The 26,048-nt window shown below is 47.5% G+C and overlaps 1 protein-coding gene across 2 annotated transcripts; it reads left to right on the forward strand.

The window, feature by feature from the left end:
• Window positions 1–4,277: 4,277 nt before the first annotated feature.
• C10H20orf96 (chromosome 10 C20orf96 homolog) lies at window positions 4,278–24,324 on the forward strand. Of its 2 annotated transcripts, none has more exons than XM_001111583.5 (11): window positions 4,278–4,462; window positions 4,750–4,798; window positions 5,382–5,499; window positions 11,320–11,438; window positions 16,228–16,386; window positions 16,958–17,057; window positions 18,002–18,159; window positions 18,240–18,341; window positions 18,508–18,594; window positions 19,300–19,418; window positions 23,929–24,324. In XM_001111583.5, the coding sequence occupies exons 1-11, from the start codon at window positions 4,443–4,445 to the stop codon at window positions 23,987–23,989; spliced, it is 1,092 nt and encodes a 363-aa protein (XP_001111583.3). In that variant the 5' UTR covers window positions 4,278–4,442; the 3' UTR covers window positions 23,990–24,324. The 2 variants fall into 2 exon arrangements, with proteins under 2 accessions (XP_001111583.3, XP_077807531.1); XM_077951405.1 differs by lacking the exon at window positions 23,929–24,324 and adding an exon at window positions 21,175–21,295.
• The last annotated feature ends 1,724 nt before the right edge of the window (window positions 24,325–26,048 follow it).

The following is a 26,048-nucleotide window of genomic DNA, read 5'->3' on the forward strand; positions in this document are numbered from 1 at the left end:
CTGAATAGGATTGCAAGAGGGCACAAGGACAACTGAAGAGCAGCATCCATGCACAGCGGGAAGACAACAGTGTGCTGGGGCCTAGCAGTGAATTCAGTTGGGGGGGTCTTAGGATGGAAGAGCAGGTAGCTCTGGAGTGCTGCGCAGATGGTAAGAAGGAATGTCTAGGATCTTGTTATGTCGAGTGTAGCAGGTGTCTCCACAAGAACCATGACATCTTACCCAGTGACGACAGTAGGGATTGTGGGTTTAGGATGGTGTGCACATTTGCCACAAAGTCAGCACATCGAATGACATGGATGGAAACCTGAGATTGCCTGCTCAGCCCAGTCCACCTCTCAGCAAGATGCTGATGGAATGAGAGCCCAGGTTGCTGTTGCTGAGCCTGGAGCCAAGCAGGCCTGAGAGGCCCTCTATCACATTTATCACCTCACACGTGCAGGAAGGAAAGGCCGGTTTGTCTTGCCCACCTATCCTGAGGGCAGGAAGTTCCATCAGGTGTTCATGAACACAGAAATGCCACCTGAACAGGTGTAAGTGCAAATGGACCCCATCTTATTCAGTCCCAGTTCCAACAGTTTTGTTACAAGTGATTGTCGGTGGCCCCTCAAGTGTGTTTTGGCTTTGATTAAAGTGGCAGCATTTTTGCAAATGTCTTTGAGTATTTATTTTAAAATTTGAAGTGGGGCCAGGCGCGGTGGCTCACGCCTGTAATCCTAGCACTTTGGGAGGCCGAGGCAGGCGGGTCACCTGAAGTCGGGAGTTCGAGACCAGCCTGACCAACATAGAGAAACCCTGTCTCAACTAAAAATACAAAATTAGCCAGGCGTGGTGGCGCATGCCTGTAGTCCCAGCTACTCGGGAGGCTGAGACAGGAGAATTGCTTGAGCCTGGGAGGCAGAGATTGTGATGAGCCAAGATCACGCCATTGCACTCCAGTCTGGGCAACAAGAGCAAAACTCTGTCTCAAAAAAAGAAAAAAAAAAAAAAAATTGAAGTGGGAGGCAGTAATATTACTGGTTAAGCACCTGAGATGTGGGGCAAAGGCAGCTCTCAGTGGGTGTCCATGCTGGGGTCAGCACGTCTGATGAGGAAGGCTGTGTGACAGTGGACAAGCTCTTATTTGTATTAATCAAGGTACAGGTTAAGATACTGTGACAAAGGGACTCTCAAATACAGGGTCTCAGACAAGGTGGAGGTTTATTTCTCTTTGATGAAGCAGCTCGGAATTTGGCAGGCAGTAAGGACAGGTAGGTGACTGTCTCCTGCAAGGTTGTCAGGGACCCAGGTTCCTTCTATCTTGTTGTTCCTCTAGATGCAGATTTCAGTAAAATGCTTTTGGTCTGCAAGTACCAGAAAACTCAACTCAAATTTGCTCACCCAGTAATGTGATTTCTTATTTAATCTCAAGTAATTTCTAGATAGGTGACAGGTTAATTTAATTAATTAATTTTTTATAGAGACAGAATCTTACTCTGTTGCCCAGACTGGCATGCAGTGGCACAATCATGGGTCACTGCAGTCTCAAATTCATGGGCTCAAGCAATCCTCCCACCACAGCCTCCCAAGTAGCTGAGACTACAGGTGCACATCATCACATCTGGCTAATTAAAACAAAAAAAAATTTTTTTTTTTTTTTTTTTTTCTGAGATGTGGTCTCATTATGTTGTCCAGACTGATCTCAAACGCCTGGCCTCAAGCGATCCTCCTGCTTCAGCTTCCCAAGTAGCTGGGATTATAGGCAGATACTATTGTGCCAAGCTAGGGTTGGTTAATTTAATGGCTCGACAGTGCTATCAAGGCAGAAGGTTTTTACATTTTCCTCTCTACCATTCACAGTGTATCCTCTCTGGCCAAGTCCCCTCACAGTTCCACAATTCCAGGAATCCCACACAGATATGACAATGTCTACCAGCAGACGAAGGAATGTTTTTCTGCAATGCCTTTTTTTAAAAGTGTGATGAAAACCTTTCCCAAAAGCCTCTGAGTAGATTTCTCATTCTGTCTCCTTGGCCAGACTTTCATCATGTGTCTATGACTCGGTCTCTAACTGGAAAGGGAAATTGGTCCACCAAGCCCAGCCTCAACAGTCATGACTATGGAAGCTGGGACTAGGACTAGGGTTGGGCCTGGTGCCTGCCTCCCTTAAGGCAAGTGCATACATGGACAAGATCAGGATCCAATAGCTGTGATGACAGGGAGGAATGGCTGTTGAGTAAGTCACTACCTGGATCTGTCATGTATTCCTATCTTTTACTTTTTTTTTTTTTTTTTTTGAGATGGAGTTTCGTTATTGTTGCCCAGGCTGGAGTGCCGTGGCACGATCTTGGCTCACTGCAACATCAGCCTCCCTGCTTCAAGTGATTCTCCTGCCTCGGCCTCCCAAGTAGCTGGGATTATAGGCGCCCGCCACCACTCCTGGCTAATCCTATTTTGTATTTTTAGTAGAGATGGGGTTTCATCATGTTGGCCAGGCTGGTCTCGAACTTCTGACCTCAGGTGATCCATCCGTCTCGGCCTCCCAAAGTGCTGGGATTACGGGTGTGAGCCACCGCGCCCAGCCTTTATCTTTTACTTTTTAATGGTTTCCTGGTACAGAGTTTCCCAGCAAGAATGCTCTCATATGGTGTGCTCTGCAAATGAGGGTACCCAATATAGTGATTCCCTCAGCTCCAGGGTCAGCCAGGAGGGGCCTGAATAGCCAGAGTACCCGGGTTAATTGCTTTTTATCCTAGAAGCTGCTTCTATTTACCACAGTGCACTTAAACACATTCTCCTGTGATTTTTAAGAGGCAGAAAAGGTTGGGAGCTCTGACATGGTATTCTATAGTAATGTTCCCCTATTGAAGTTTAAGTGATTTAAAATTATTGCTCCCTCCCAATTATCTTTTAAACTGGAATTCACTTTTAAATCCCTGCTCTATCTAGCAAATCTGGTGTGTAGGGCAAGGGTGGCAGCTAGTACTTTAGTTGGGGTACAAAAGGAAAGAGGAGTGTGTGTGTGTGTGTGTGTGTGTGTGTGTGTGTGTTATGTGTGTGTGTGGTCCTATTCCAGATATATGTTGAAGTTATTGCAACAGGATCTGCTGATGGATGTGGGATGAGAGATGAGTTAAGGATGATTCCAAGAAGAGAGTTGCCCTATTTTGAGTTTGGGAAAAATGTTTCTGGAAAAATACTGCACATTATTATATGACTGGAATTCAGGGGGAGGCTGGAGACGAGTCTGAGAGGCATCTGGGTACAGATATTATTCAAAACCATGAGACTGGAAGAGAGAGGCCTGGGACTGAGTCCTGGGATACTATAATAATAAAGGGAGAAGAGGAGGAATCAGCAAAGGAGACTGAAAAGGAGGCAGGAAGCAACTGAAGAGTGGTTTCCTGGATACTAAGAAAGTGTTTCAGGGGAGGGAGTGATCTGTTGTGTCAAATGCTGCAGACAGGCCAAATAAGGGGAGGACCTAGAAGTGACCATAGGGTTTAGCAAAGTGGAGGTCACCAATGATGTTGATGAGGGCAGTTTCAGTGGAGAGTGAAAGCCTGATTGAGTGGAGGGAAAACAATGGGAAACAGAATAGGCAAACCTAGGAGTTTTGCTTTAAAATGAAGCAGACATGGGAGCTGGCTGGAGGGGAAGTGGTTTGTTTGTTTATTTAGAGACAGGGTCTTGCTCTGTCAACCAGGCTGGAATGCAGTGGCTGGATCATGGCTCACGGCAAGGCAGCCTGGACCTTTCTGGCTCAAGCGATCTTCCCACCTCTGGCCTCCCAAAGTGCTCTCATGCTTATATGCGTGACCCACCGTGTCCCGCTGTGGTGAAGCTTTTTAAATAGAAGAAATTTAAAAATACGTTGGTATACTGATGATACAAAGGAGAGGGAAAAGAGGAGGAAAAAACGAGGAGAACTGCTCGGCCAATATCTTTGAGAAAATGTGAGAGGATAGGATTCGGTGCACAAATGTAGGAATTGGTCTTAGTAGGCAGTTTATACGTAGTTACAGGAAGGAGGCAAGTAGGCGAGTAAATGGTGCTGTGAACTAGTGGGTTTACTGATTCCCAAAATTTCCTTAGTAAAATTGGAAGCAAACTCATTAGTCAAAAGTGAAGATAGCGAGGGAAGTGGTGGAAGTTTGATGAGAGTGGAGAAATATGATATAATATTTTAGGATTATGGGCAGAGCAAACTGAAGGGAATTTGAAAATTGAAAAGAGGGCCGAACTAGATTTTGCCTTGAGAGGTTAGTCCCTCTAGGCGCTCGGTAGCCGGCGTCGCGTTTCCTTGGAGACCGAGACGCTGGCGAAAGCATCAGGTCTCCGGACCTTTGAGTGGCCTGGGTTACTGCGCGATCTACACTGAGACAAGGAAGTTGGAAAAGCCGAGTAGTTATTCTAGAAGATCAGTGTCTCACAGACTCGCAGCTTCTCTTCCATTTTCCCCAATGGCGCATGTCTTACAAAAGTAGGTAAAAAAAAAAAAAAAAAAAAAAAATTGGAAGAAAGGCGGAATGCGCATGAGTACTTCACACCCCGCCGCTGTGCCGCCCTCGCCTAGAGGTCGGCCCTCAGTCTTCTGACCCCGCCCTCTCCCCGCCCACATCTCCTTGGCCCCACCCCACTCCCGCGGCGCTATTGTACCCGGTGAACTGCAGTTTCTGGTTCAAGACTCCAATCCTGTTTTGAGTTGCTGCTTGCTGCCCCCTTGGGCTGGGGATAATGGAAGTTCTTTCCCTTCCCAACTCTTTCCAGACCCAACCACTCTGGGACTCACTCCACAGTCTACGAGTTCCAGGTTTCGGTGAGTCTTGGGGGACTAGGGCTGGGGTGGGAGGCTCGCTGGCCCTGCAGTCCACCTGCCCTCCACTCTCACGGTTGTGACTGCTCCACGGATATAGACTGGAGACCCGAATTCCAGTCCCAGCCGGGTCACACACTTTGCTGTGGGAGCCAGAGCAAGCCTCAGAACCTCATTTTTCTCCTCTCACTGTCTTATCAGAATGTAAGGGTGTATTATGCTGCTCTCTTATTCATCTGATTGCTACTCTGGTTTCCTGAGGGTGGATGTTGCGTCTTTTCCATGCCTTCTGTTTCTCACAGTTCTTAGCACCTCACAGCCTGGATGTGCTTAGTAAATTCTGGCTGGCTGATAAAAAAAAAGTGATAGCTAACATTTATGGAGCACTTACCACATGCTTCATAAATATCTCTCGGAATTCTTGTGCCAACAGGCAGAAGTAGGTTTTATTATTAGATCCACTTTACAGATGAGAAAATCGAGGCTCAGGGAGGTCAAGTCACTTGCTTGAGGTTACAGATATCTGAAAAGAGTGGAGCTGGGATATGAACTCATGGTGCTATGTGACTGATTGTATATTTTGTAGGATTATGTTCCATGGCAGCAGTCCAAGCAGGAAACCAAGCCATCTACTCTGCCTCCAGTCCAACAAGCCAACAGCCTTCATATAAGCAAAATGAAGACTTTGACTAGGGTCCAACCAGGTAGGTGGAGGCAGCTGGGAGCTGGTGTGGAGGTTGGAGACAGGATAGAGTGGCTGCTCTTGGCTCTTGGTGACACCACTTATATTAGGGTAGGCTAACTGATATAATAAACAATGCCCAAATTGCAAGTATTGATATAGAAGTTTATGTCTCATTTATGTCACAGTACATTTGTGGATCTGAGGAAGGAGGGATTCTGTTCCACATGGTCATTCAGGGATCCAGGTTCCTTTGACCTTGTGGGTCTGATATTTTGTAAGGTCTCGAAGTCTTGTGCTGGATACTTTTGCATTCAGCTGGCATAGAGGGAAGAGAGAGAACAAGAACATGGACAATTATGTGGGCATTTTTTTTTGGCGGGGGGGTCCGGATTTGAAGTGACAAATGTTACTCCTACTCATGTTTCAGGGGCCATAATTTAGCCACATGACCTCTGCTAACCACAAGGGAAGGTGGGAAATGTAGTCCTTCTGTTTTTCCAGGAAGAAAAGAAAACAAGGTTTGGTGAACTCATAGAATAATCTCTGCCACATCATTATCATGCTTTACAGGGGAATTCTGAGGCCTTGGGTCAGGCTCAGGCAGACATGGGGTCAGATTTTGGCTCTGCCATTTACTCACTTGGAAAAATCATTCATCTCTCTGAGCCTTGGTTTTCTCATTTGTGAAATGGGGACGCTAATACCACATAGGATTGTTGTAAGAATTAATAGCAAATATTTTGTAATATTTCTTTGGTATCCTGAAATGAACTTCATAGACAATATAGCATACTTATGTATACACCTATGTATAAAATCACTCATACCACCTCATTGCCTCCGAGTAAGTAATGTTAGATCAGCTCCCCTGTGGGCAACACTGAAACACAAAAAGGAGATGGGACAGTAGAATGCCAAGTTGCCCTGCATCTCACCACCTTATTTTACCTCACTGATGCTGGATAGGGATATAGGCTCAGGCTCCCACCAGGCTCTACTGACATAGGTAGGCTGGGGGAGTGGAGTGAAGTCCAGAGGTGACCAGTCCCACCTCATGACACTTCATGAAATCTTGTCACTGTCGGACTCTGTTGACACTACCCTAGAGAGAGAGTCAGAGCACTACCTTCTTCTGCCAGGTAGGGATTAGAAGATGACCTCTCCACTCATTCCTGCCGGCACTATCCCAGTTGTGGAATCAGCACCACCAAGCAGGGAATGAAGGATCAGCTCCCTGCTGGACACTGCCAGCACTTCCCAGTGAGAAAACGGGAATAAATCCGTACAAATATTCCCAATGGGTTTTTCAGAAAGTGGAAAAACAATTCAGTGGAGGAAGAAAGCCTTTTCTACGGGTGGCGCTGGAGCAATCGGACATCCATAGGCAAAAAAACAAAAACAAAAACAAAAAATTTAAGTTTAACAACAAATATAAAAATTAGCTCAAAGATAAAATAAAATAGAAATTAAATGTAAAATGTGAAACTGAAAAACTTTTAGAAGAAAACAGGAGAGAAAAATCTTTGGGGCCTAGGGTCAAGTGGAGTTCTTAGATATCACACCAAAAGCTTGACCCATAAAAGAAAAATAGATGAATTGGACTGCATCAAAATTAAAAATTTCGTTCTGTGAAAGAACTTTTTTTTTTTTTTTTTTTGAGAAAGAGTCTCGCTTTGTTGCCCAGGCTGGAGTGCAGCTCACTGCAAACTCTGCCTCCCGGGTTCAAGTGATTCTTCTGCCTCAGCCTCCCGAGTAGCTGGACTGCAGGCGTGTTCCACCATGCCCGGCTAATTTTTGTATTTTTAGTAGAGACAGGCTGGTCTCAAACTCATGACCTCAAGTAATCTGCCTGCCTCAGCCTCCCAAAGTGCTGAGATTATAGGCGAGAGCCACCGCACCTGGCTTATGAAAGACCTTTTTAAGAGGATGAAAAGACAAGCTGTAGATTTGGAGAAAATATTTGCAAACCATGTATCTGACAAAGGACTACTATGTAGAATATCTCAGTAACTAAAAACCCAACAATGAAACAGACAATTCAGTTAGGCAATGGGAAAAAGACATGAAGAGACATTTCACCAAAGCAGATACACAGATGTCAAATAAGCACATTAAAAAGATGTTCAACGTCGTTAGCCATTGGGGTAATGCAGATGAAGCCACAGTGAGATATCACTGCATACCTGTCGAAATGGCTAAAATGAAAAAATAGTGATAGCACCAAATGCTCGCAAAGAGGAGAAATCAGATTGTGTGCAATTGCTGGTGGGAAGGTAAAATGATGCAGCCTCTCTGGAAACGAGTGTGGCAGTCTCTAACAACATTAAACATGCACTTCCTAGTAATCCGACCCAGCAGTTTTACTCTTGGGCATTTATTCCAGAGAAATGAAAACTTACATTCACACAAAAGCCAGTATGTGAATGTTCATAGCAGCCCTGTTCATAATACCTCAAAACTGGAAACAACCTTGAAGTCCCTCAATGGGTGAATGTTTAAACAAGCTATGGTGCATCCATACCATGGAAAACTATATAGCAATAAACAGGAAAGAACTACTGATATATTCAGCAACTTGGATGAATCTCCAGAGAATTATGCCAAGTAAAAAAAAAAGTCAATCCCAACAGTTACATACTGGATGATTCCATTTATATAACCTTCTGGGAATCACAAAATTATAGAAATGGAGAACAGATTAGTGATTGCAGGGGTTAGGGCAGAGTTGTGAGGAGGGTGGTAAGGGGAGGGAAGTAGGTGTGGTTGTAAAAGGCAACAGGCAGGATCCTTGTGGTTATGGAAAAGTTCTATATCTTGCCCATCTTAATGTCAATATCCTGGTTGTGATATTGTACTGTACTTTTGCAGGATGTTGACATTGGGAAAAACTGGGTAAAGGGTACATAGACTCCCTCTGTTTCCTTTCCTTTCCTTTTTCCTTTCCTTTTCCTTTTCCTTTTTCTTCCCCTCCCCTCCCCTCCCCTTTCCTTTTTTTCAGACAGAGTCTCTCTCTCTCTCACACCCAGCCTGGAGTGCAGTGGTGTGATCTCAGCTCACTGCAACCTCCAACTCCCAGGTTCAAGCGATTCCCCTGCCTCAGCCTCCCAAGTAGCTGGGATTACAGGCGTGCACAGCCACACCTGGCTATTTTTTGTATTTTTAGTAGAGATGGGGTTTCCCCATGTTGGTCAGGCTGGTCTTGAACTCGTAACCTGAGGTGATCCACCTGTCTCAGCCTCCCGAAGTGCTGGGATTACAGATGTGAGCCACACAGCCAGCCCCTCTGTATTCTTTCTTTCTTTCTTTTTTTTTTTTTTGGAGGTGGAGTCTCGCTCTGTCCCCCAGGCTGGAGTGCAGTGGCATGATCTTGGCTCACTGCAAGCTCCACCTCCTGGGTTCACGCCATTCTCCTGCCTCAGCCTCCTGAGTAGTTGGGACTACAGGCACCCCCCCCACCATGCCCAGCTAATTGTTTTGTATTTTTAGTAGAGACAGGGTTTCACCTTATTTGCCAGGCTGGTCTCGATCTCCTGACCTTGTGATCCGCCCGCCTCGGCCTCCCAAAGTGTTGGGATTACAGGCGTGAGCCACTGCGCCCGGCCCCCTCTGTATTATTTCTTAAAACTGCTTGTGAATCTGAGCTATCTTGAAATAAAAGGTTGAATTTTAAAAAAAGATAAATCAGGGCTACTACCAATAATGAAAATAAATATTATTAAAACTGCAAATCTTCCTTAAGTGTTTAAATTCCACTTAAGAATCTTACAATTTTTATAAATACTTGTAAGGGGATTTTGGAACTTGGTTAATTAAATTCTCCTAAACCTTTTAAGCCACATCTTAAAATTTAACGTATTCATTTTCATTTTCAAATAGTTCACTTGTCTGATTAACAAAAACCCATTGGGTATTTACGTAATTCTTGTATATCTAATACTTAAACTTCTAAATTTGGGTAATCTGACCAGTCGAGGTGGCTCACACCTGTAATCCCAGCACTTTGGGAGTCTGAGGCAGCTGAATCACCTGAGGTCAGGAGTTCAAGACCAGCCTGGCCAACATGGTGAAACCCTGTCTCTACTGAAAATAAAAAAATTAGCCGGGTGTGGTGGTGGGCGCCTGTTATCCCAGCTATTTGGGAGACTGAAGCAGGAGAATTGCTTGAACCTGGGAGGCAGAAGTTGCAGTGAGCTAAGATCTCGCCATTGAACTCCAGCCTGGACAACAGAGCCAGACTCCTTCTCAAAAAAAAAGAAAATTAATATAGGTAATCTTATGTTCTCTTAAATAATAAAAGTAATTTATACATATTTAATAAGAGTGTCTTAAACCTTTCAACTTGAATCTAAATCAAAATCCCACTTACACTTTTAAAATTAGAATCACAAGATTAACCTATTAATCATTCTATCTCTTTACAACTAAAAACTGGATATGTACAGGTAATTTATAAATTAAACACAAAATTAATTTACTTAATCGTCTCCATAGTTAATGCCACCATTTCTCAAGATGAAGGACATTGATCTATTAAAGAGATTAATATCTTTCCCAGATGAGCTGGGTTGTACCTGAAGCAGGGATTTTGGTGGCGACTGAGAGTAGAGCTGGATCCACCTGGGTGATTTGTCTCATGTCATTGCATGACAGGCGGAGAGGAAACAGGGATTCCTCTGAATATGCCCCCCAGATGCCTATACTCCCTGTCTGGCAGAACCACAGCTCTTAGAGTGTTTCAGAGACAGCCAGTTGGAGTTTTGCATAGCCGCAGTGCCTTTGTCTGGTGTTGAGGTCCCACTTCTCAGGTCAGCAGAAGTAAGAGTAACAACTGGTAATGTGTATCCAGCACTGAATATGCATCAGGCACTATTCCAAATACCTTTAAGGTATAGTAACTTCTTCTTTCATCTTCACGAAGACCCTACGAGGTAGGCGTGATGATTATTCCCATTTTATAGGTGGACGAATGGAGGGACACAGAGGTCATTTGACTTGCTCAAGGTCACACAGCTAATAGAAGGCAGAGCCTGGATTTTTTAAAATTTTATTTTTATGATTATATGTATATATATTTTTAAGATGGAGTCTCTGTCTGTTGCCCAGGCTGGAGTGCGATCTCGCACCACTGCAACCTCCACCTCCTGAGTTCAAACGATTCTCTTGCCTCAGCTTCCCGAGTAGCTGCGATTACAGGCGCCCACCATTATGTCCATCTAATTTGTTGTATTTTTAGTAGAGACAGGGTTTCACCATGTTGGCGGGGCTCGTCTTGAACTCTTGACCACAGGTGATCCTCCCGCCTTGGCCTCTCAAAGTGTTGAGATTACAGGCATGAGCCACCGTGCCTGGCCAAGAGCCTGGATTTAAACTTAGACTGTCTGGCTCATTAGTTCTTGTTCTTAACCCCTACCCCATCAGGCCTTCTGTCAGCCAGGTTGGTGGGACAGCAGAGATTTGGATTCAGGGCTGCTAGACTCTGGTCTTTCTGCTGTCCTGTGCTGCCGCAGCTACTGGAAAGACACAAGGAGTGGGAGTTCCCGACTCTCTGACTGGACAGTTGGGAGCGGGGTTCCTGGCTGCCCTGCCCTCCCCTCTGCCCATGCTCATAGTTACTTCTTTCACATGGGCTTGTCGCTCCCTTATATCGAGGCCCAGATTAGGTCCTGGGAGCTTAATGAAGGGTGTGAATTTCACTGTTAGTCTAGTGTCACACTATAAGGCAGCCAGAGGGTGGAGCTGGGGCCTGGCCCGCCTCTCATTAAAGGTGTGCTCCCAGGAACCTGGCCTCAGGCCTGCCTGTACCCTCACTCTCTCCCTGTCCTTTCCTGTCTACCCCTAGTGTTCCACTCCAAGCCCACTGGAGTGGTGACAAGCCACCAGCCGAAGAATCCACGAGAACTACATAGAAGGCGGAAGTTGGACCCTGGGAAGATGCAGGCCAAAATCCGGTTAATGAAGGTATGAGGCACATCTTCCCTGGACACTGGGCCCAGGGCGGGGATGGGGATGATGGCTCTAGCAAACATGTGCTGAGAACTTTGTGGGTGCCAGACTTGACTCATTTCTTCCTCACAGGAACCATGCGAGCACACTTATCCTCGTTCCCATTTTACAAACCGGGAAACTGAGGTGCAGGGAGATAAATGACATGCACCAGGTCACACAGTCAGGAAATGGCCGGATCAGGGGTCAAAGCCAGTTATACAAAGCATTTGCTGTTCTGTTTAAGACTCAAGAAATTATCAGAATTGCTTGTTATTTTGTTGCATTAGGAACAGGATCTAGTGGCTTCTTTATCTTAAAATTTCCAGTAACTTGGCTGGGTGTGGTGGCTCATGCCTGTAATCCCAGCACTTTGGGAGGTCTAGGTGGGTGGATCATTTGAGGTCAGAGTTCGAGACCAGCCTGGCCAACATGGTGAAAGCCCATTTCTACTCAAACTACAAAAATTAGCTGAGTGTGGTGGCACACACCTGTAGTTCCAGCTACTCAGGAGGCTGAGGCAGGACTCGCTTGAACCTGGGAGGCAGAGGTTGCAATGAGCTGAGATGGTGCCACTGCACTCCAACCTGGAGGACAGAGTGAGACTCCATCTCAAAAAAACAAAACAAAATAAAACAAAAATTCCAGTAAATTAAACTTTCATACAGTGTACTTTGAAGCAAGCCTTAGAAACTGACAATTAAAATTTTCACATCAATCGATACAATTGTAGGTAATTAATTTCCTTGCTATACATTGTTTTATGGCTTCTGGAATTATCTGAACAATGTTTCAAAGTATTTGAAATGCCTAAAGGAAGACAAGTCCTTAGCATACATAGCAGAAAGTAAAATACTAAGTATTATAAAGACTACAAAATACTATAGAATAATTCTTCAAGAAAGTTTTTAATAGCTCAATGAACAATGACTACTATATAAAGAACAAGGGAAAATATAATTTGCTTTGAAATGTTTTTTTTCCCCTTTAACCTTTTATCTTGCAAAATGGTTTAGAGGTGGCCCAGTATTCTTAAAGGAGGAACTCATATTTCTGTTATTTTTATTTTTTTTGAGACAGAGTTTCACTCTGTTGCCCAGGCTGGAGTACAGTGGCAAGATCTCAGGTCACTGCAACCTCCACCTCCCAGGTTTGAGCAAGTCTCCTGCCTCAGCCGCCTGAGTTGCTGGGATTACAGGTGCCCACCACCACACCCAGCTATTTTTTTGTATTGTTAGTAGAGACGGGGTTTCACCATGTTGGCCAGGCTGGTCTCCAACTCCTGACCTCAAGTGATCTGCCCGCCTTGGCCTCCCAAAGTGCTGGGATTACAGGTGTGAGCCACTGTGCCCGGCCATTTCTGTTATTTTTATCCTAACTTTAGAGGGGTTTATGTGTTTTTGATTGATATAAAAGCTGAACCTGGACAATTTGGCTCTAAAACTTGTGCTCCTAACCAGTCCAGTTCTTAATACTGTCTCTTACCATCTTTCATTCATTTAGTGAATCAACAAATATTGATTGAGCACCTACCATGTGCCAGGTTCTGTTCTGAGTGGGAGGATTCACCAGTGATGTGGCCTCTGATCTTAGGGAACTTACATTGTATTGGATGGGGCAGACTGACAATCAACAAGAGAAAGATATTTGAAGTGATGATAAGAGCCAAAGAGAAGCCTAAGAATAAGGTTGGGGGCTAGAGGCACGGAGGAGAGTGTGGCAGTAATTGTTTTAGGTAGGGTGCTAATGAGAGGCTGCTAAGGTGGGTGACATTTGAACTGAAACCCTAGTGCTGCTGTTTCAGTGGGCCCAGGACTTGGAGAATAATGTTTTTCACAAGATACTTCTGGGTATTTTGGTCTGGTGATGTGGAGACAAGATAGTGGAGTGGCTAGGAGCCTGGACTTCAAGGATGACAGCTCTGCTATGTGTGACCTTGGATAAGTCACTGAATTTAATCCTTAGTATCCACATTGATTGATTGAGACAGGGTCTCGCTGTGTCATCCAGGCTAGAGTGCAGTGGCATGATCATGGCTCCCTGCAGCCTGGACTTTCCAAGCCCAAGTGATCCTCCCACCTCAGCCTCTCAGAGTAGCTGGGACTATAGGCATGCACTACCATGCCCAGCTAATTTTTGTAGAGATGGGATCTCCCTTTGTTGCCCAGGCTCTAACTCCTGGGCTCAAGTAGTCCTTCCACCTTCCTCTTCCAAAGTGCTGGGATTACAGGTGTGAACCACTGTGTCTGAGTGCTGTCCGCTTTTATAAAGTTGGCCTAATAATAGTGCCCATCTCTTAGGGTTGCCGTGAGGGTGATGTGCTGATGTGCTGCAGTGCATATGAAGTGCTTAGCACAGTATCAGCCGCATAGTAAGCACTCAATACATCGGCATGATTACTGTTATATGAGAAATAAAGGAGCTGAGGAGTAGGAAGGGGTAGTTTTTAGTAAAGGATAGAGAAATGAGGAAGAACAGGAAAAAATAAAAGAGCAAATATTTATGGCAGGGGTAGAGGGTTAGAGCCAGAAGTATCACCTGTTGTTCACTGAGTGCATATAAGTGCACTCTCACTAAGCGGCTTGATTGTAAATTTCATCTCATTTATTTATTTATTCTTTGTTTTTTTTAAAGACAGGGTCTTGCTCTGTCACCTAGGCTGAAGTGCAATGGCACAATCATAGCTCACTGCAGCAGTAAACTCCTGGGCTCAAGAGATCCTCCTGCCTCAGCCTCCCAAGTAGCTAGGACTATAGGTGCCCACCACCATGCCCAGCTAACATTTTAATTTTTTAAAAAATTTTATTTATTTATTTACTTACTTTTTGAGACAAGTTCTTGCTCTGTTACCCGGGCTGGAGTGTGGTGGCACAATCCCAACACTGCAGCCTCGATCTTCTGGGCTCAAACATTCCTCCCACCTCAGCCTCCTGAGTAGCTAGGACTGTGGGCGTACACCACCACGCCCAGCTAATTTTGTTTATTTTTTGTAGACATGAGGTCTCACTATGTTGCCCAGGCTGGTCTTGAACTCCTGGCCTTGAGTGATCCTCCCACCTGGGCCTCCCAAATTGTTGGGATTACAGGCGTGAGCCACCACAGCTGTCCAATCTCATTTATATTTTATGGCAGTTCTCTAAAACAGGTATTAGTTTCCTTACCTTTAGAATGAATATAAGGAGGCTCTGAAACATTAACTAACTTGCCCAGATTCTTTTAGATGGTAAGTGGCTGAGCTGGGATGTGAACCAAGGTGTGTCTAGGTTCAACATCCAAGTCTTAGTCACTACGTGGTTCAGCCATGCCTTGCAGTTTTAAGGCTACCCAATTCTTGTTTTAGCATAGTGGAAAGACAGACATTGGGACTCAGAAGTCTGGCTTTCCAGTTCCAACCCTGCCACTTCTTGACTGTGTGACACTGGGCAAGTCATTAAACTCTCTGAGCCTCCACTTAATCAGCAACACAGAGTTAGTAAACGTAGAGCTGTTGGCAGGTGAACCGATACCATGTGCCACATGCGGAGCAAGGCATGGCAACTGGCCTGGCATGTAGAGGGCCCTCAACAATTGTTATTGTTACTGTAGATTTTATGCACCTGCTGGGTGTAATCTTAGGGGAGTCACTTAACTCTCAGACCCTCCTTGTTCCATAGGGGGCTGTTATGTGAAATGAGAGTACTCATTAGCTCCACGGCCTGCCAGGAAATGCTGACGTTTATCATCCACTTTGCCTCCCCTGCTTCTCCTCCAGACATGGTGGTCGCTCTGCCACCTTCTTTTTTTTTTTTTTTTTTTTTTGAGACGGAGTCTCGCACTGTGTCACCCAGGCTGGAGTGCAGTGGCGCGATCTCGGCTCACTGCAAGCTCCGCCTCCCAGGTTCACGCCATTCTCCTGCCTCAGCCTCCGAGTAGCTGGGACTACAGGCGCCCGCCACCACGCCCGGCTAGTTTTTTGTATTTTTAGTAGAGACGGGGTTTCACCATGTTAGCCAGGATGGTCTCGATCTCCTGACCTCGTGATCCACCCGCCTCGGCCTCCCAAAGTGCTGGGATTACAGGCTTGAGCCACCGCGCCCGGCCTCTGCCACCTTCTTACCTACCTGGGGCGTTTGTTACTATTGTTGGGATGGAATCTTCCTCTGTCACCCAGGCTGGAGTGCAGTGGCACGATCTCGGCTCACTGCAACCCCCGCCTTCCAGGTTCAAGCGATTCTCCTGCCTCAGCACCCCCAGTAGCTGGGATTACAGGCATGCGCCTCCACGCTCCGCTAAGTTTTGTATTGTTAGTAGAGACGGAGTTTCACCATGTTGGTCAGGCTGGTCTCGAACTCCTGACCTCGTGATCGGCCCACCTTGGCCTCCCAAAGTGCTGGAATTACAGATGTGAGCCACCCTGCCCGGCCCTTATTATTATTTATATATTTCATTGATTCTGAGAAGCCATTGATATTAAGGCACATCTTTATTTACCCACTAATAATGTATTTGTTGATTATATGGTGACACGCCACCAACTGTAAGATGCACCCGCACCTCAGGGATGTGAAATGATGGGTACACGTGCGTTTCCGAAGGGAGGAGAGTCCCGGAGCTCCCGGGCGGCGCAGACAATGGGGAACCGCCGCCCAGCTTGGGCCGCATTTACCAGCAGAAGGCCGCAAGGGGGCGGGAGTCTGGCGGGGTTGGGGCGGCGGTCCACGGGCTTTTGGGGACTCCGGCCGGGCAGGGCGCAGCGCCGCCTCTCTACTCTTCCCTCCGCCCGCAGATGATGCTCAGGAACGGGAGGACCGCTCTGCGAGAGCTCCAAAGCCATGAGAACTTCCTCACCAAGCTCAACGAGGAGCTGATCGAGACCATCCAGGACATGGAGAACAGCACGACCCTGAACGTGCGGGCCCTGCTGCAGCAGCAGGACATCCTAGCGGTGAGACCCGCGCCTCTGCCCTCGGTGCCGGCAGTGCCCTCGGCATCCGCCCGCCCTCCTTCCCTCCCTCCACGTGCTCGTGCGCCCTCTCCTGCCCTTCCCTGCCCATTGCACATGCTGCTTCCTCCAACTGGAAGACGCATTTCTTCAACTTCACTCCCCTCACCTGGGCTTTGCAAGAGGACCGAGATGGGAGTTTCATCCCAACGCGCCAGCACTCACTGGCCAGGAGACTTTGAGTTAACTTTGCCTCCCTGAGCTCTGTGAAATGCGGCACAATAGCACCCGTCCCAGAGGGGGTTTACCTGGCGCATATTGTACCCGTGCAAGAGGTAGCTGCTACCACCACCAGCATTTGCAAACACCTCTACGTGTAATAGCAAGCGATCTGTATGCATTTATATAGTCCTTACAACAATCCTAAGGGTGGACTCTGTTACTGTCCCGATTAGCCTCTGGTCAGGTTTCTGGGAGTGAGGTTGGGATTCGGGACTCCTCTGAGGAAGTGCTGGGTGGCCGCTTCTGAGAGCCAGCAGAGCCTGTGGGTGAGTTGACCCCACCCCTCCCACAGACCATCATCGACATCTTGGAGTATTCAAACAAGAAGAGGCTGCAGCAATTGAAGTCTGAGCTTCAGGAGTGGGAAGAAAAGAAGAAATGCAAGATGAGCTGTAAGAATCCCTGGGCGAATTCCGTGACCCTCCCCGTGGCACCTTGGGGAAGTTAGCAGCACAGCATTCATCTTGTACTTGCCATTCAGAAACCCTCAGCCCCATCGTCTCTCTTCTAGGCAGATGGGAAGGCTAAGATACAGAGCGAATAGCCTACTTACCCAGCACTTAGGTCTTTCCAGGCCCCATGTCTGGGTCTCTACCAATGTCTGCATTGTTACAGGCACACACCCAGTCATTGCAACTACCTGGAGGCAGGGAAGCTGTCCTTTTTACAGGGGAGGAAACTGAGACTAAGAGAGGTGAAGTAGCTTGTGGAAGGTTTTATAGCTAGGAGCCAGAATCCAACTCTAGCCTGGCTCCGTTTCCTGCCAAGGTCCTTCTGGGAGTCAGTGGCTGGGCTAGAACCTAGGTCTCCTGGCTTCCATCCTGCCTGGCCTGTGGTTCCTTTTTCCTGAGCAGACTACACAGCTGCTGAGCAGAGGGGCAGTGGATCAGGCAACCCCAGACATTGGGGATCTCTCTCTGGAGGAAGCCAGGATAGACTTTGTCTTAATCCTGCCATGGGTTGTGTCTTGGGAGCCACTGTCACCCCATCTGCCTGGTCTCACTTCCTTGAGTGTGTCTCTGAGGAGACTGAAGTCTGGAGAGGGACAGTCTTGGCGAGGGCCACACTGCAAGTCAGTGGCAGAGTGGGGACTAGTCTAGGGATCGTGCACCAATTCCCTTCCTTTTGCCTACCCAGCATTGCCTCTTCTCCTGCAGGGGTGGAAAACCCTCTAGAGCCTTATCTTTTAACCACCTCCCTGCCCTGTGTGAGCTCGCCTCAGCCCAGACCCCAGTTATTGGCCAAGGAGACCTTGCCACCTGGGCCTCCTGGGGCCCAGGTGCTTGAGGGAAGGTCTTGCCTCCTCTCCCTGCCGACCTCCCTAACCCCTCCCCAGCTCTAGAGCAGCAGGCGGAGCAGCTGAATGCCAAGATTGAGAAGACCCAGGAGGAAGTGAACTTCCTGAGCACTTACATGGACCATGAGTATTCCATCAAGTCTGTCCAGATCTCCACCCTTGTGCGCCAGCTGCAGCAGGATAAGGACAGTCAGCAGGTAGGGGACCCCCTGCCCCTCCCCCACCAGACTGTGTGGGAGTCCGGGCTGGTGGCCAACACCCTTCTGCTGGATCCCAGGATGAGCTGGATGACCTCAGTGAGATGCGCAGAAAGGTCCTGGAATCCTTGTCTGACAAGATTCAGAAGAAGAAGAAAAAAATTCTGAGTTCTGTGGTGGCAGTGAGTAGCCAGTTGCTGTGTGGGAGGCGGGGAATCCAGGTCCCACTCCCACCCCCCCTTCTTCCCCATCCTCTGCCTCCAGGCCCACTGCAGCCTTATTGGTCTCTACCATGTTTTGCTGCCCAGGAAGAGGCACCTGGGGGCCAGACCTCTTCTTCCTCCACAGAAAACCCAGCGTCCCTATGAGAAGGCTCTCCTACAGAAGATATGGGAAAGCCAAGACTTCCTGAAATGCATGCAAAGGTTCAGAGAAGTGCGTGGGCGAGGAAGGTGGTGGTCCCTGTAGGGGAGCAGTGGGTGGGCAGTCCCCACAGCCTGTGGGAATGGGTCAGGCTTCTCCTGATCTGGCACTCAGGAGGTCTCTAACTTTGGTGTTGGCCTGCCTCCTTGCCGGTGCCATTACTGTCACTTGTCTTTCATCTGGGAAGGTGATTGGCACCGACCTAGGCCTTGCCTTGTTAGCCTGCATCGCTGGCTATGAACCATTTGCAACATCATCAAGCATCACCTATTCAGCCATTAGCCACCTTGCATCTTTACCCCTTGCTTCTTGTCACTGCCCACCACCCATTATCGGTGTTAATGAACTTCACCATCACTGCCTTCTTGAATTAATTTTCATTATCTTGCCTCTTCATCGGTTTTTAATGTGCATGCCCTTCGCTATCTCTGCCAGCCTCCATTTATTCCCATGATTGAGCATTCTCCACCAGTTTGTAACCTGTCTCCATTCTCCATGATCCCTCACCTGTTTCAGCACCACTGAATATTGTCACTCACTTGGAAGCCAGCCCCACCCTGCATGGGGAGGTCCCCTCTCTGGAGTTCAGCAAGTCCCAGTAACAGAGCCCATACCATTTCCCCAGATAGCTTTGCTCCTTGTTCATTTTGACCTTTCTCCCTTTGGTTGGAGGGCGTTTGGCTTCTCCCTTCTCCCCCGCTATGCCTTTCCTCTCAGTTTATTGACCAGTTTGAGGAGAACATGCCCGTATTAAGGGCCGAGGTGGAAGAGCTCCAAGCCCAGACCCGGGAACCCCGAGAGGTCGTGTTTGAGGATGTTCTGCTTCGGAAACCCAAGTATGTGATGTTTTTGCCGCTGCCTCTTAAACCAGCCACACTCTGAGCTCACAGAGGCTCTCTGTTCTTGGGGAAGGCAGTCTGGTGTGGATGGCAGAACCCTGTACAGGGAGGGAGGGGCCTAGGTTTCCGCCTTGGACCTGCCACTGACCGGGGCAGATGTGACCTTTCCCATCTCTGCAGAGGCCTCCGATTCCCATCTGTACACAGCAGGCTGGGTTGTGTAATCTCTAAGGGCTCTTCTAGTTCCCAGATTCCATGTATCAACCAAGTGGGTGCAGCCCTTCACTTCTGGGTTCTTGAGGAAGGCAGAGTTGAGTGGGGTGGTTGGCTTCAGGGAAGAATAGCCTGGAAGACACTCCACAAGGAGAGAAGGATGTCCTCTTCACTTGGCAGGTTTTTGGGCCCTAGAAACCAATTCTTTGCCTACCCTCCCTTGGGGCAAGCCCTCTGCGATTGGGTTGGGAGTCCCCCAGGCTTACCTCTCCATGATGACACCACAGGACCATGTATGGCAGAGCCTAGCGTTTGCAAATTCTTTAATTTTTCTTCTTCATCTGTATCTGTCTCTCCCTCCTATCCTTTTCCTTCCTTCTACTCTCCTATTGCCATCTCTTCCTTTTCTTCTTTTTCTAAAAAAAAAAAAAAAACCCAAAACAAAATGCTATTGGATTTATGAAGTGCCTCTGAGTGCCAGGCACTGTGTGAATGAAAACAGTTCTCGGCCCTGCCCTCATGGAGCCAAAGAGGGAACTGGACGTGAGTCGATAATGAGCCACAAGTAACTGTGGAGTTGCAGCAGAGCCTGGAGCTGCAGAGTAGAGTACATGCCACTGTGAAAGTGACTCTTAGGGGCCGGGTGCGGTGGCTCACGCCTGTAATCTCAGCACTTTGGGAGGCCGAGGTGGGTGGATCATGAGGTCAGGAGTTCAAGACCAGCCTGGCCAAGTTGGTGAAACACCGTCTCTACTAAAAATACAAAAATTAACACAGTGAATGAGATTGAAAGAGGTAAGGTGCATGCAGGCCAGGTTATCACCTTTGTTCGGGTGAAGCTGATTTTAGAGACTGTGGCTTATATTTCTAGGCATGTTGGTCTCTGAATAGTGAACCCAGAATTAGGCAAATTGAACCACCCAGTCGTGGTGGAGCCGGACCCACGTGGAGCCAGGCCTTGGGGCAGAGAAGAGTGGAGTCCTTTTGGGTTGCTCGCTGCTGAGAGAGGAAGGGACTGGGCTCCCTGTGTCCCCTTCCTCTCCTCACACTCACCATTCTGGTGGTCATACCCCCTTTCCAAAAGCAGAATATGAAGGGGCAGAGAGAGGCCAGGAGCAATACACTCATGGATGCCCTTCCACACGGAAGGGAACACTAGGAGTAAAGAAGCAGATTTTCACTCCTAAAAAGTGGAAATGGCACGCTGTTAACCAGAGCGTCTCTAACTGGAACATGCCCAGGAAACACCTGGAGATCATGTTAAAAAGCAGATTCCAAGTCAGTAGGTCTCAGTTGGGCTCACGATTCTGCATTTCTTTCTTTCTTTCTTTCTTTTTTTTTTTTTTTGAGACAGAGTCTCACTCTGTCTCCCAGGCTGAAGTGCAGTGGCGCCATCTCAGCTCACTGCAACCTCCACCTCCTGGGTTCAACTGATTCTCTTGTCTCAGCCTCCTGAGTAGCTGGGATTACAGGTGTGCACCACCATGCCTGGTTAATTTTTTTATCTTTAGTAGAGATGGGGTTTTACCATGTTTGCCAGGCTGGTCTCGAACTCCTGACCTCAAATGATCCACCTGCCTTGGCCTCCCAAAGTGCTGGGATTACAGGTGTGAGCCACCATGCCCAGCCTGATTCTGCATTTCTAAGAAGCTCCCGGGTGATGTTTATGCTACTGCTCTATGAACCAACTACATGTTGAGCCTTGAGCTGTGAAGGAGCTGTGGTTGGAAGGAACTTGGCATTGACACGGAGCTGGTGAGGCCAGTGTGGTTGGAACGAAGAGTGACAGGGAGAGTGGCGGGAAGGGAGCAGGGCAACTCAGCCCCAGGGACCTCTGTGCAGTGCCCTGTAGGGCCAGATTTTCTGCCTGATCCCAGAAGCAAAGGATCTTAAGCCACGTGGTGACATGATCAGATTTGTATTCCGAAAAAGTCAGTTTGAAAAGAGCATGGTGGGCTAGGTGTGGTGGCTCATGCCTGTAATCTCAGCATTTTGGGAGGCCAAGGTGGGAGGATTGCTTAAGTCCAGGAGTTCGAGACCAGCTTGGGCAACATGGTGAAACCCCATCTCTACAAAAAATACAAAAATTAGCCAGGCATGGTGGTGTGTGCCTGTAATCCCAGCTACACGGAAGGCTGAGGCAGGAGGATTGCTTGAGTCCTAGAGGCAGAGGTTGCAGTGAGCCAAGATGGTGCTACTGCACTCCGGCCTGCGTAATAGAGCAAGACTCTTTCTTAAAAGAAAATAAAAGAGCATGGGGATGAGATTGGCAAGGAGCCAGAGTGGCAGCTGGAATTCTACTGGGTGTGAGGGCAGTTGTCCAGGGGAACATGGGGAGTGGCCTGGCCAAGTGTGTGGCAGAAGAGGTGGGAGAAATAGATGGATTGGAGAAATATTTAGGAAGGTAAGAAGGACTTGTATGACTTGGGACGTACAGGAAAGGGAGATAACAAGAATAATCCCTGGGCTCCTGACTTTTGTAATGGAGTGGTAGTGGTGTCAAATGCAGAGATTGGGAAGGCTGGGATGGGGTGAGGGATGTGTATGTAGGCACAGTCAAAAGTTTACTTGGAGGCAGGCATGGTGGCTCACACCTGTAGTCCCAGTGCTTTAGGAGGCTGAGGAAGAAGGATCGCTTGAGGCTGGGAGTTCGAGACCAGGGGACAACATAGTGAGACCTCTACCTCTACAAAAAATAAATTAGCCAGATGTGGTGGCACATGCCTGTGGTCCCAGCTATTTGGGAGGCAGGAGGATTGATTGAGGAGTTCCAGGCTACAGTGAGCTGTGATCGCACTACTGCATTCCAGCTTCGGTGACTGAGTGAGACCATGTCTCAAAACAAAACAAAAAACCATACAGTTGACTTGGACAGTAAGTTTGGTTTACATGAGGTATCAAGGTGGAGTCCTTGGGTGGGCAATTGACAAGGTAAGTGTAGACCTCAGAGGACAGATATTGGCTGGAAGTAGAAATTTAGGTGTTGCCAGCATAGAGATGCACTTTTTTATAAAACTATTATTATGAAAAATTTCAAATATAAAGAAAAGTAGAGAGAATGATATAATGAATAGCCAGTTTTGCCCATCTAGATTTAAAAATTGTTTTTTTTTTCCCATATTGGTTTCATGTTCATTCTTTTTTTTTTTTTTTTTTTTTTTTTTTTTTTTGGTGAATGGTATTGTAAATTGCAAGTATCCTGACATTTCCTGCCTAAATACTTCATGTGTACCAGTAGATTATTGAAGCTATGAGACAGGATGGTCTCCTTGGAAGAGAGAAAGAATAAAAGAGAGTGTAATCCTTCAACCTCTTAAATATTTGTGCTGGTCCCTGCGATGGGGAATATATTGCTGATGGGAATCCATCTCTCTTGCTACTTTCATGGAAATAATAATGCCTGTCATTCACTGAACACTTATTATATGCTGGCATGGTCTCATTTAATCTTTCCACCAATAACTTGGTGGAAGGTGGAATAACCTTTCCACGAAGGTTAGGATTTTTTTTTTTTTTTTGAGATGGAGTCTTGCTTTGTCACCCAGGCTGGAGTGCAGTGGCGTGATCTCGGCTCACTGCAAGCTCCATCCACCTCCTGGGTTCATGCCATTCTCCTACCTCAGCCTCCCGAGTAGCTGGGACTACAGGCGCCTGCTACCACGCCCAGCTAATTTTTTTGTATTTTTAGTAGAGACGGAGTTTCACTGTGTTAGCCAGGATGGTCTCGATCTCCTGACCTTGTGATCCGCCCACCTCGGCCTCCCAAAGTGCTGAGATTACAGGTGTGAGCCACTGTGCTCGGCCAACTGAGGTTAGGATATTAAACCCATTTGACGGATGACGAAACTGAGGCTCACCTGGGGTCTGGCACTTCAAGAGTGCTTTTCACTTAAGTACCAACTGAAGGAGTGAGGCTGGGAGAGTAGAAATAGCTTGCTCAAGGTGACACGGAGTCAAATTATCAAACCTGTCATCCTCACTCCAAAGCCAGTGATTATCTTGAGGGCCCCCAGCATTTCAGAGCTGAGTTCCTGCTGCCTCTTGACCTCAGACTTGTCAGGGGAACATTCGTCCTGCCAAACTCATTTATTTTCCATTTTTGATGTGTGTGTGTGTTCATGCTTGTGTATGCACATTTGGGCTTTGAGGTCACAGATAGGTCACAGATTATATTTTGGGATTGCCCCCCAACCCAAGTAAGTACCAGAGTTCTAAAGAGCAGGGCTCCCCTGAGCGGGTACTCCCATACCCCCACCTCTGGTCTCTCATGGCCCTCTGTGCTGCCTCCCACCAGGTGCACCCCAGACATGGATGTCGTCCTCAACATTCCTGTGGAAGAGCCGCTACCCTTCTAGATGGCAGTGCCATGGGCTGCCCTCCCCTCCTGCTCTCTCCCCAGCACCTGGAGCCTTGGATCATTTACTTCCAAGACCGAGTCTCCATTCAGACCCTGATCTACAGTCTCCCTGCTCCCTGTGCCCTTCCTCCCTCTTTCTTTCCCTCCCTCCCTCCCTTTCTCCCTCCCTCCCTCCTTCCTTCCTCCTCTCCCTCCCTCCCTCCCTCCTTTCTCTCCTTCCTGCAGTTTTTTCCTCTCTTCTTCCCTTCTTTCTGGTTGGTGCTGTTGGGCCAGGTGGGAATTTCCAGTTAAATCTGCTGTTCCTTTTTTACCGATAAAGCTGGATTTACATTTGCTTTTTTGCCAGTATCTTGGGGTCCCCAGCTGGGCCTTGCAGAAGATATGGTGGCAACGAACTTCGTCTTAAGATAAGGGGCGGGCAGATGTGCTAACTGCATCTGGGGCTCAAAACTTCTCAAGAAGAAGTGCTGGAGCAACCCCCTGCCTGAGTCTCCGTGGCTCTGTGGCTCTGGGCCACTCCCTCCTGGTGCAGTTGGGAGCCCAGCTTCTCTCCAATCTGTGCCCAGACCTGTTGCGGGCATTGTGGAGGCTGACAGGCTTATTGAGTTTAATACCCCTGGGAACTTGCTAGGCCTTCAGTGCTTAGAACAACTCAGAAGGGCTACTCTGGCTCCAGAACTTCCTGAAGGCTCAGCTGCAATTACCCTTGGGCCTGCATTGCAGCTGGACTTCTCCCTGTGCCCAATCCTGCATACTTCTGTCTTCCTCAGTTGTTGGTTCCAAGAGCACTCATTGATCAACGTTGTACACCCTACACTCCATCTCAGAGTTGGCCTCTCTGGGGATCTAGATTGCTACAACCCCCAAGAGACTCTGGTCACTCACAGATCCACTTTGTGTTAAGAGACTTTTGGTTACAGGTAACAAAACAACCAAATCACATTGGCCTAAACTATGAAGGGCTCAGATCAATAAATAGCTTAGATGAGGCTTTATCCAGAAATCAAGTGATGGCACTAAGGACTTGGTTTCTATTTATCTACTTTGTTTTCTGAGGTGTTGCCCTTTCCTTAAGGTCAGCACCGCTTGTGGCCCCAATATGCCAGCATCTCCCAGGGTTGTGCAGGTCCTTGTACATGTCCTGTTGGAAAGAGAGAGACTGAATGTGTCCCAGAATTTTTAGCCAGTGTATTAAGATTCACTATAATTGGGCTGGGCACAGTGGCTCACGCCTGTAATCCTAGCACTTTGGGAGGCCAAGGCAGGTGGATCACTTGAGGTCAGGAGTTTGAGACCATCCTGGCCAACATGGCAACACCCTGTCTCTACTAAAAATACAAAAATTAGCTGAGCATGGCAGCAGGCACCTGTAATCCCAGCTACTCAGGAGGCGCTTGTACCTGGGAGGCAGAGGTTGCAGTGAGCTGAGATTGTGCCACTGCACTCTAGTCTGGGTGACGGGATGAGACTCCATCTCAAAAAAAAAAGAAAAAAAGATTCACTCTAATTGAACCAGCTTATATTACATGCCCATCTTGAGCCGGTCTTGGAGGTGGAGCATGTCTGCTGGTTTAGTTCAGGTCACCGGCTCTACCTTGGAGCAGGGAAGGGATGGTTAAGGTGGAACACATGACCTAGGCTGAGCCAACAGATACTCCCCAGAGTCATATGGATCTCCAAGCAGAAATGGACCATGTTGAATACAATAGCAAACACTTCAATAGAACCTACTTTATGCTTTACATGTATCGACTCACTACATCCTCACAGCAACAACCCTATGAAATAGGTATTGTTATTTTCATTTTACAGATGAAGAAACCAAAGGATGAAAAGGCAAAGTGATTTTTCCAAAGTCACCAGGTTACTAAGTGGCAGAGGCAGTTTGCTCTTAACCTCTGTATAATCAGGAGCTCAGCTGAGCAGGAGAGAGCTGAACTGCCAAGTGCTGGAGCAGCTGATTAATGATGGCCTGGCATGGTGGCTCATGCCTGTAATCCTTGCACTTTGGGAGGCTGAGGCCAGTGGATTGCTTGATCTCAGGAATTTGAGACCAG

The sequence above is a fragment of the Macaca mulatta genome, chromosome 10 (assembly GCF_049350105.2).
Source record: "Macaca mulatta isolate MMU2019108-1 chromosome 10, T2T-MMU8v2.0, whole genome shotgun sequence".
NCBI lineage: Eukaryota > Metazoa > Chordata > Mammalia > Primates > Cercopithecidae > Macaca > Macaca mulatta.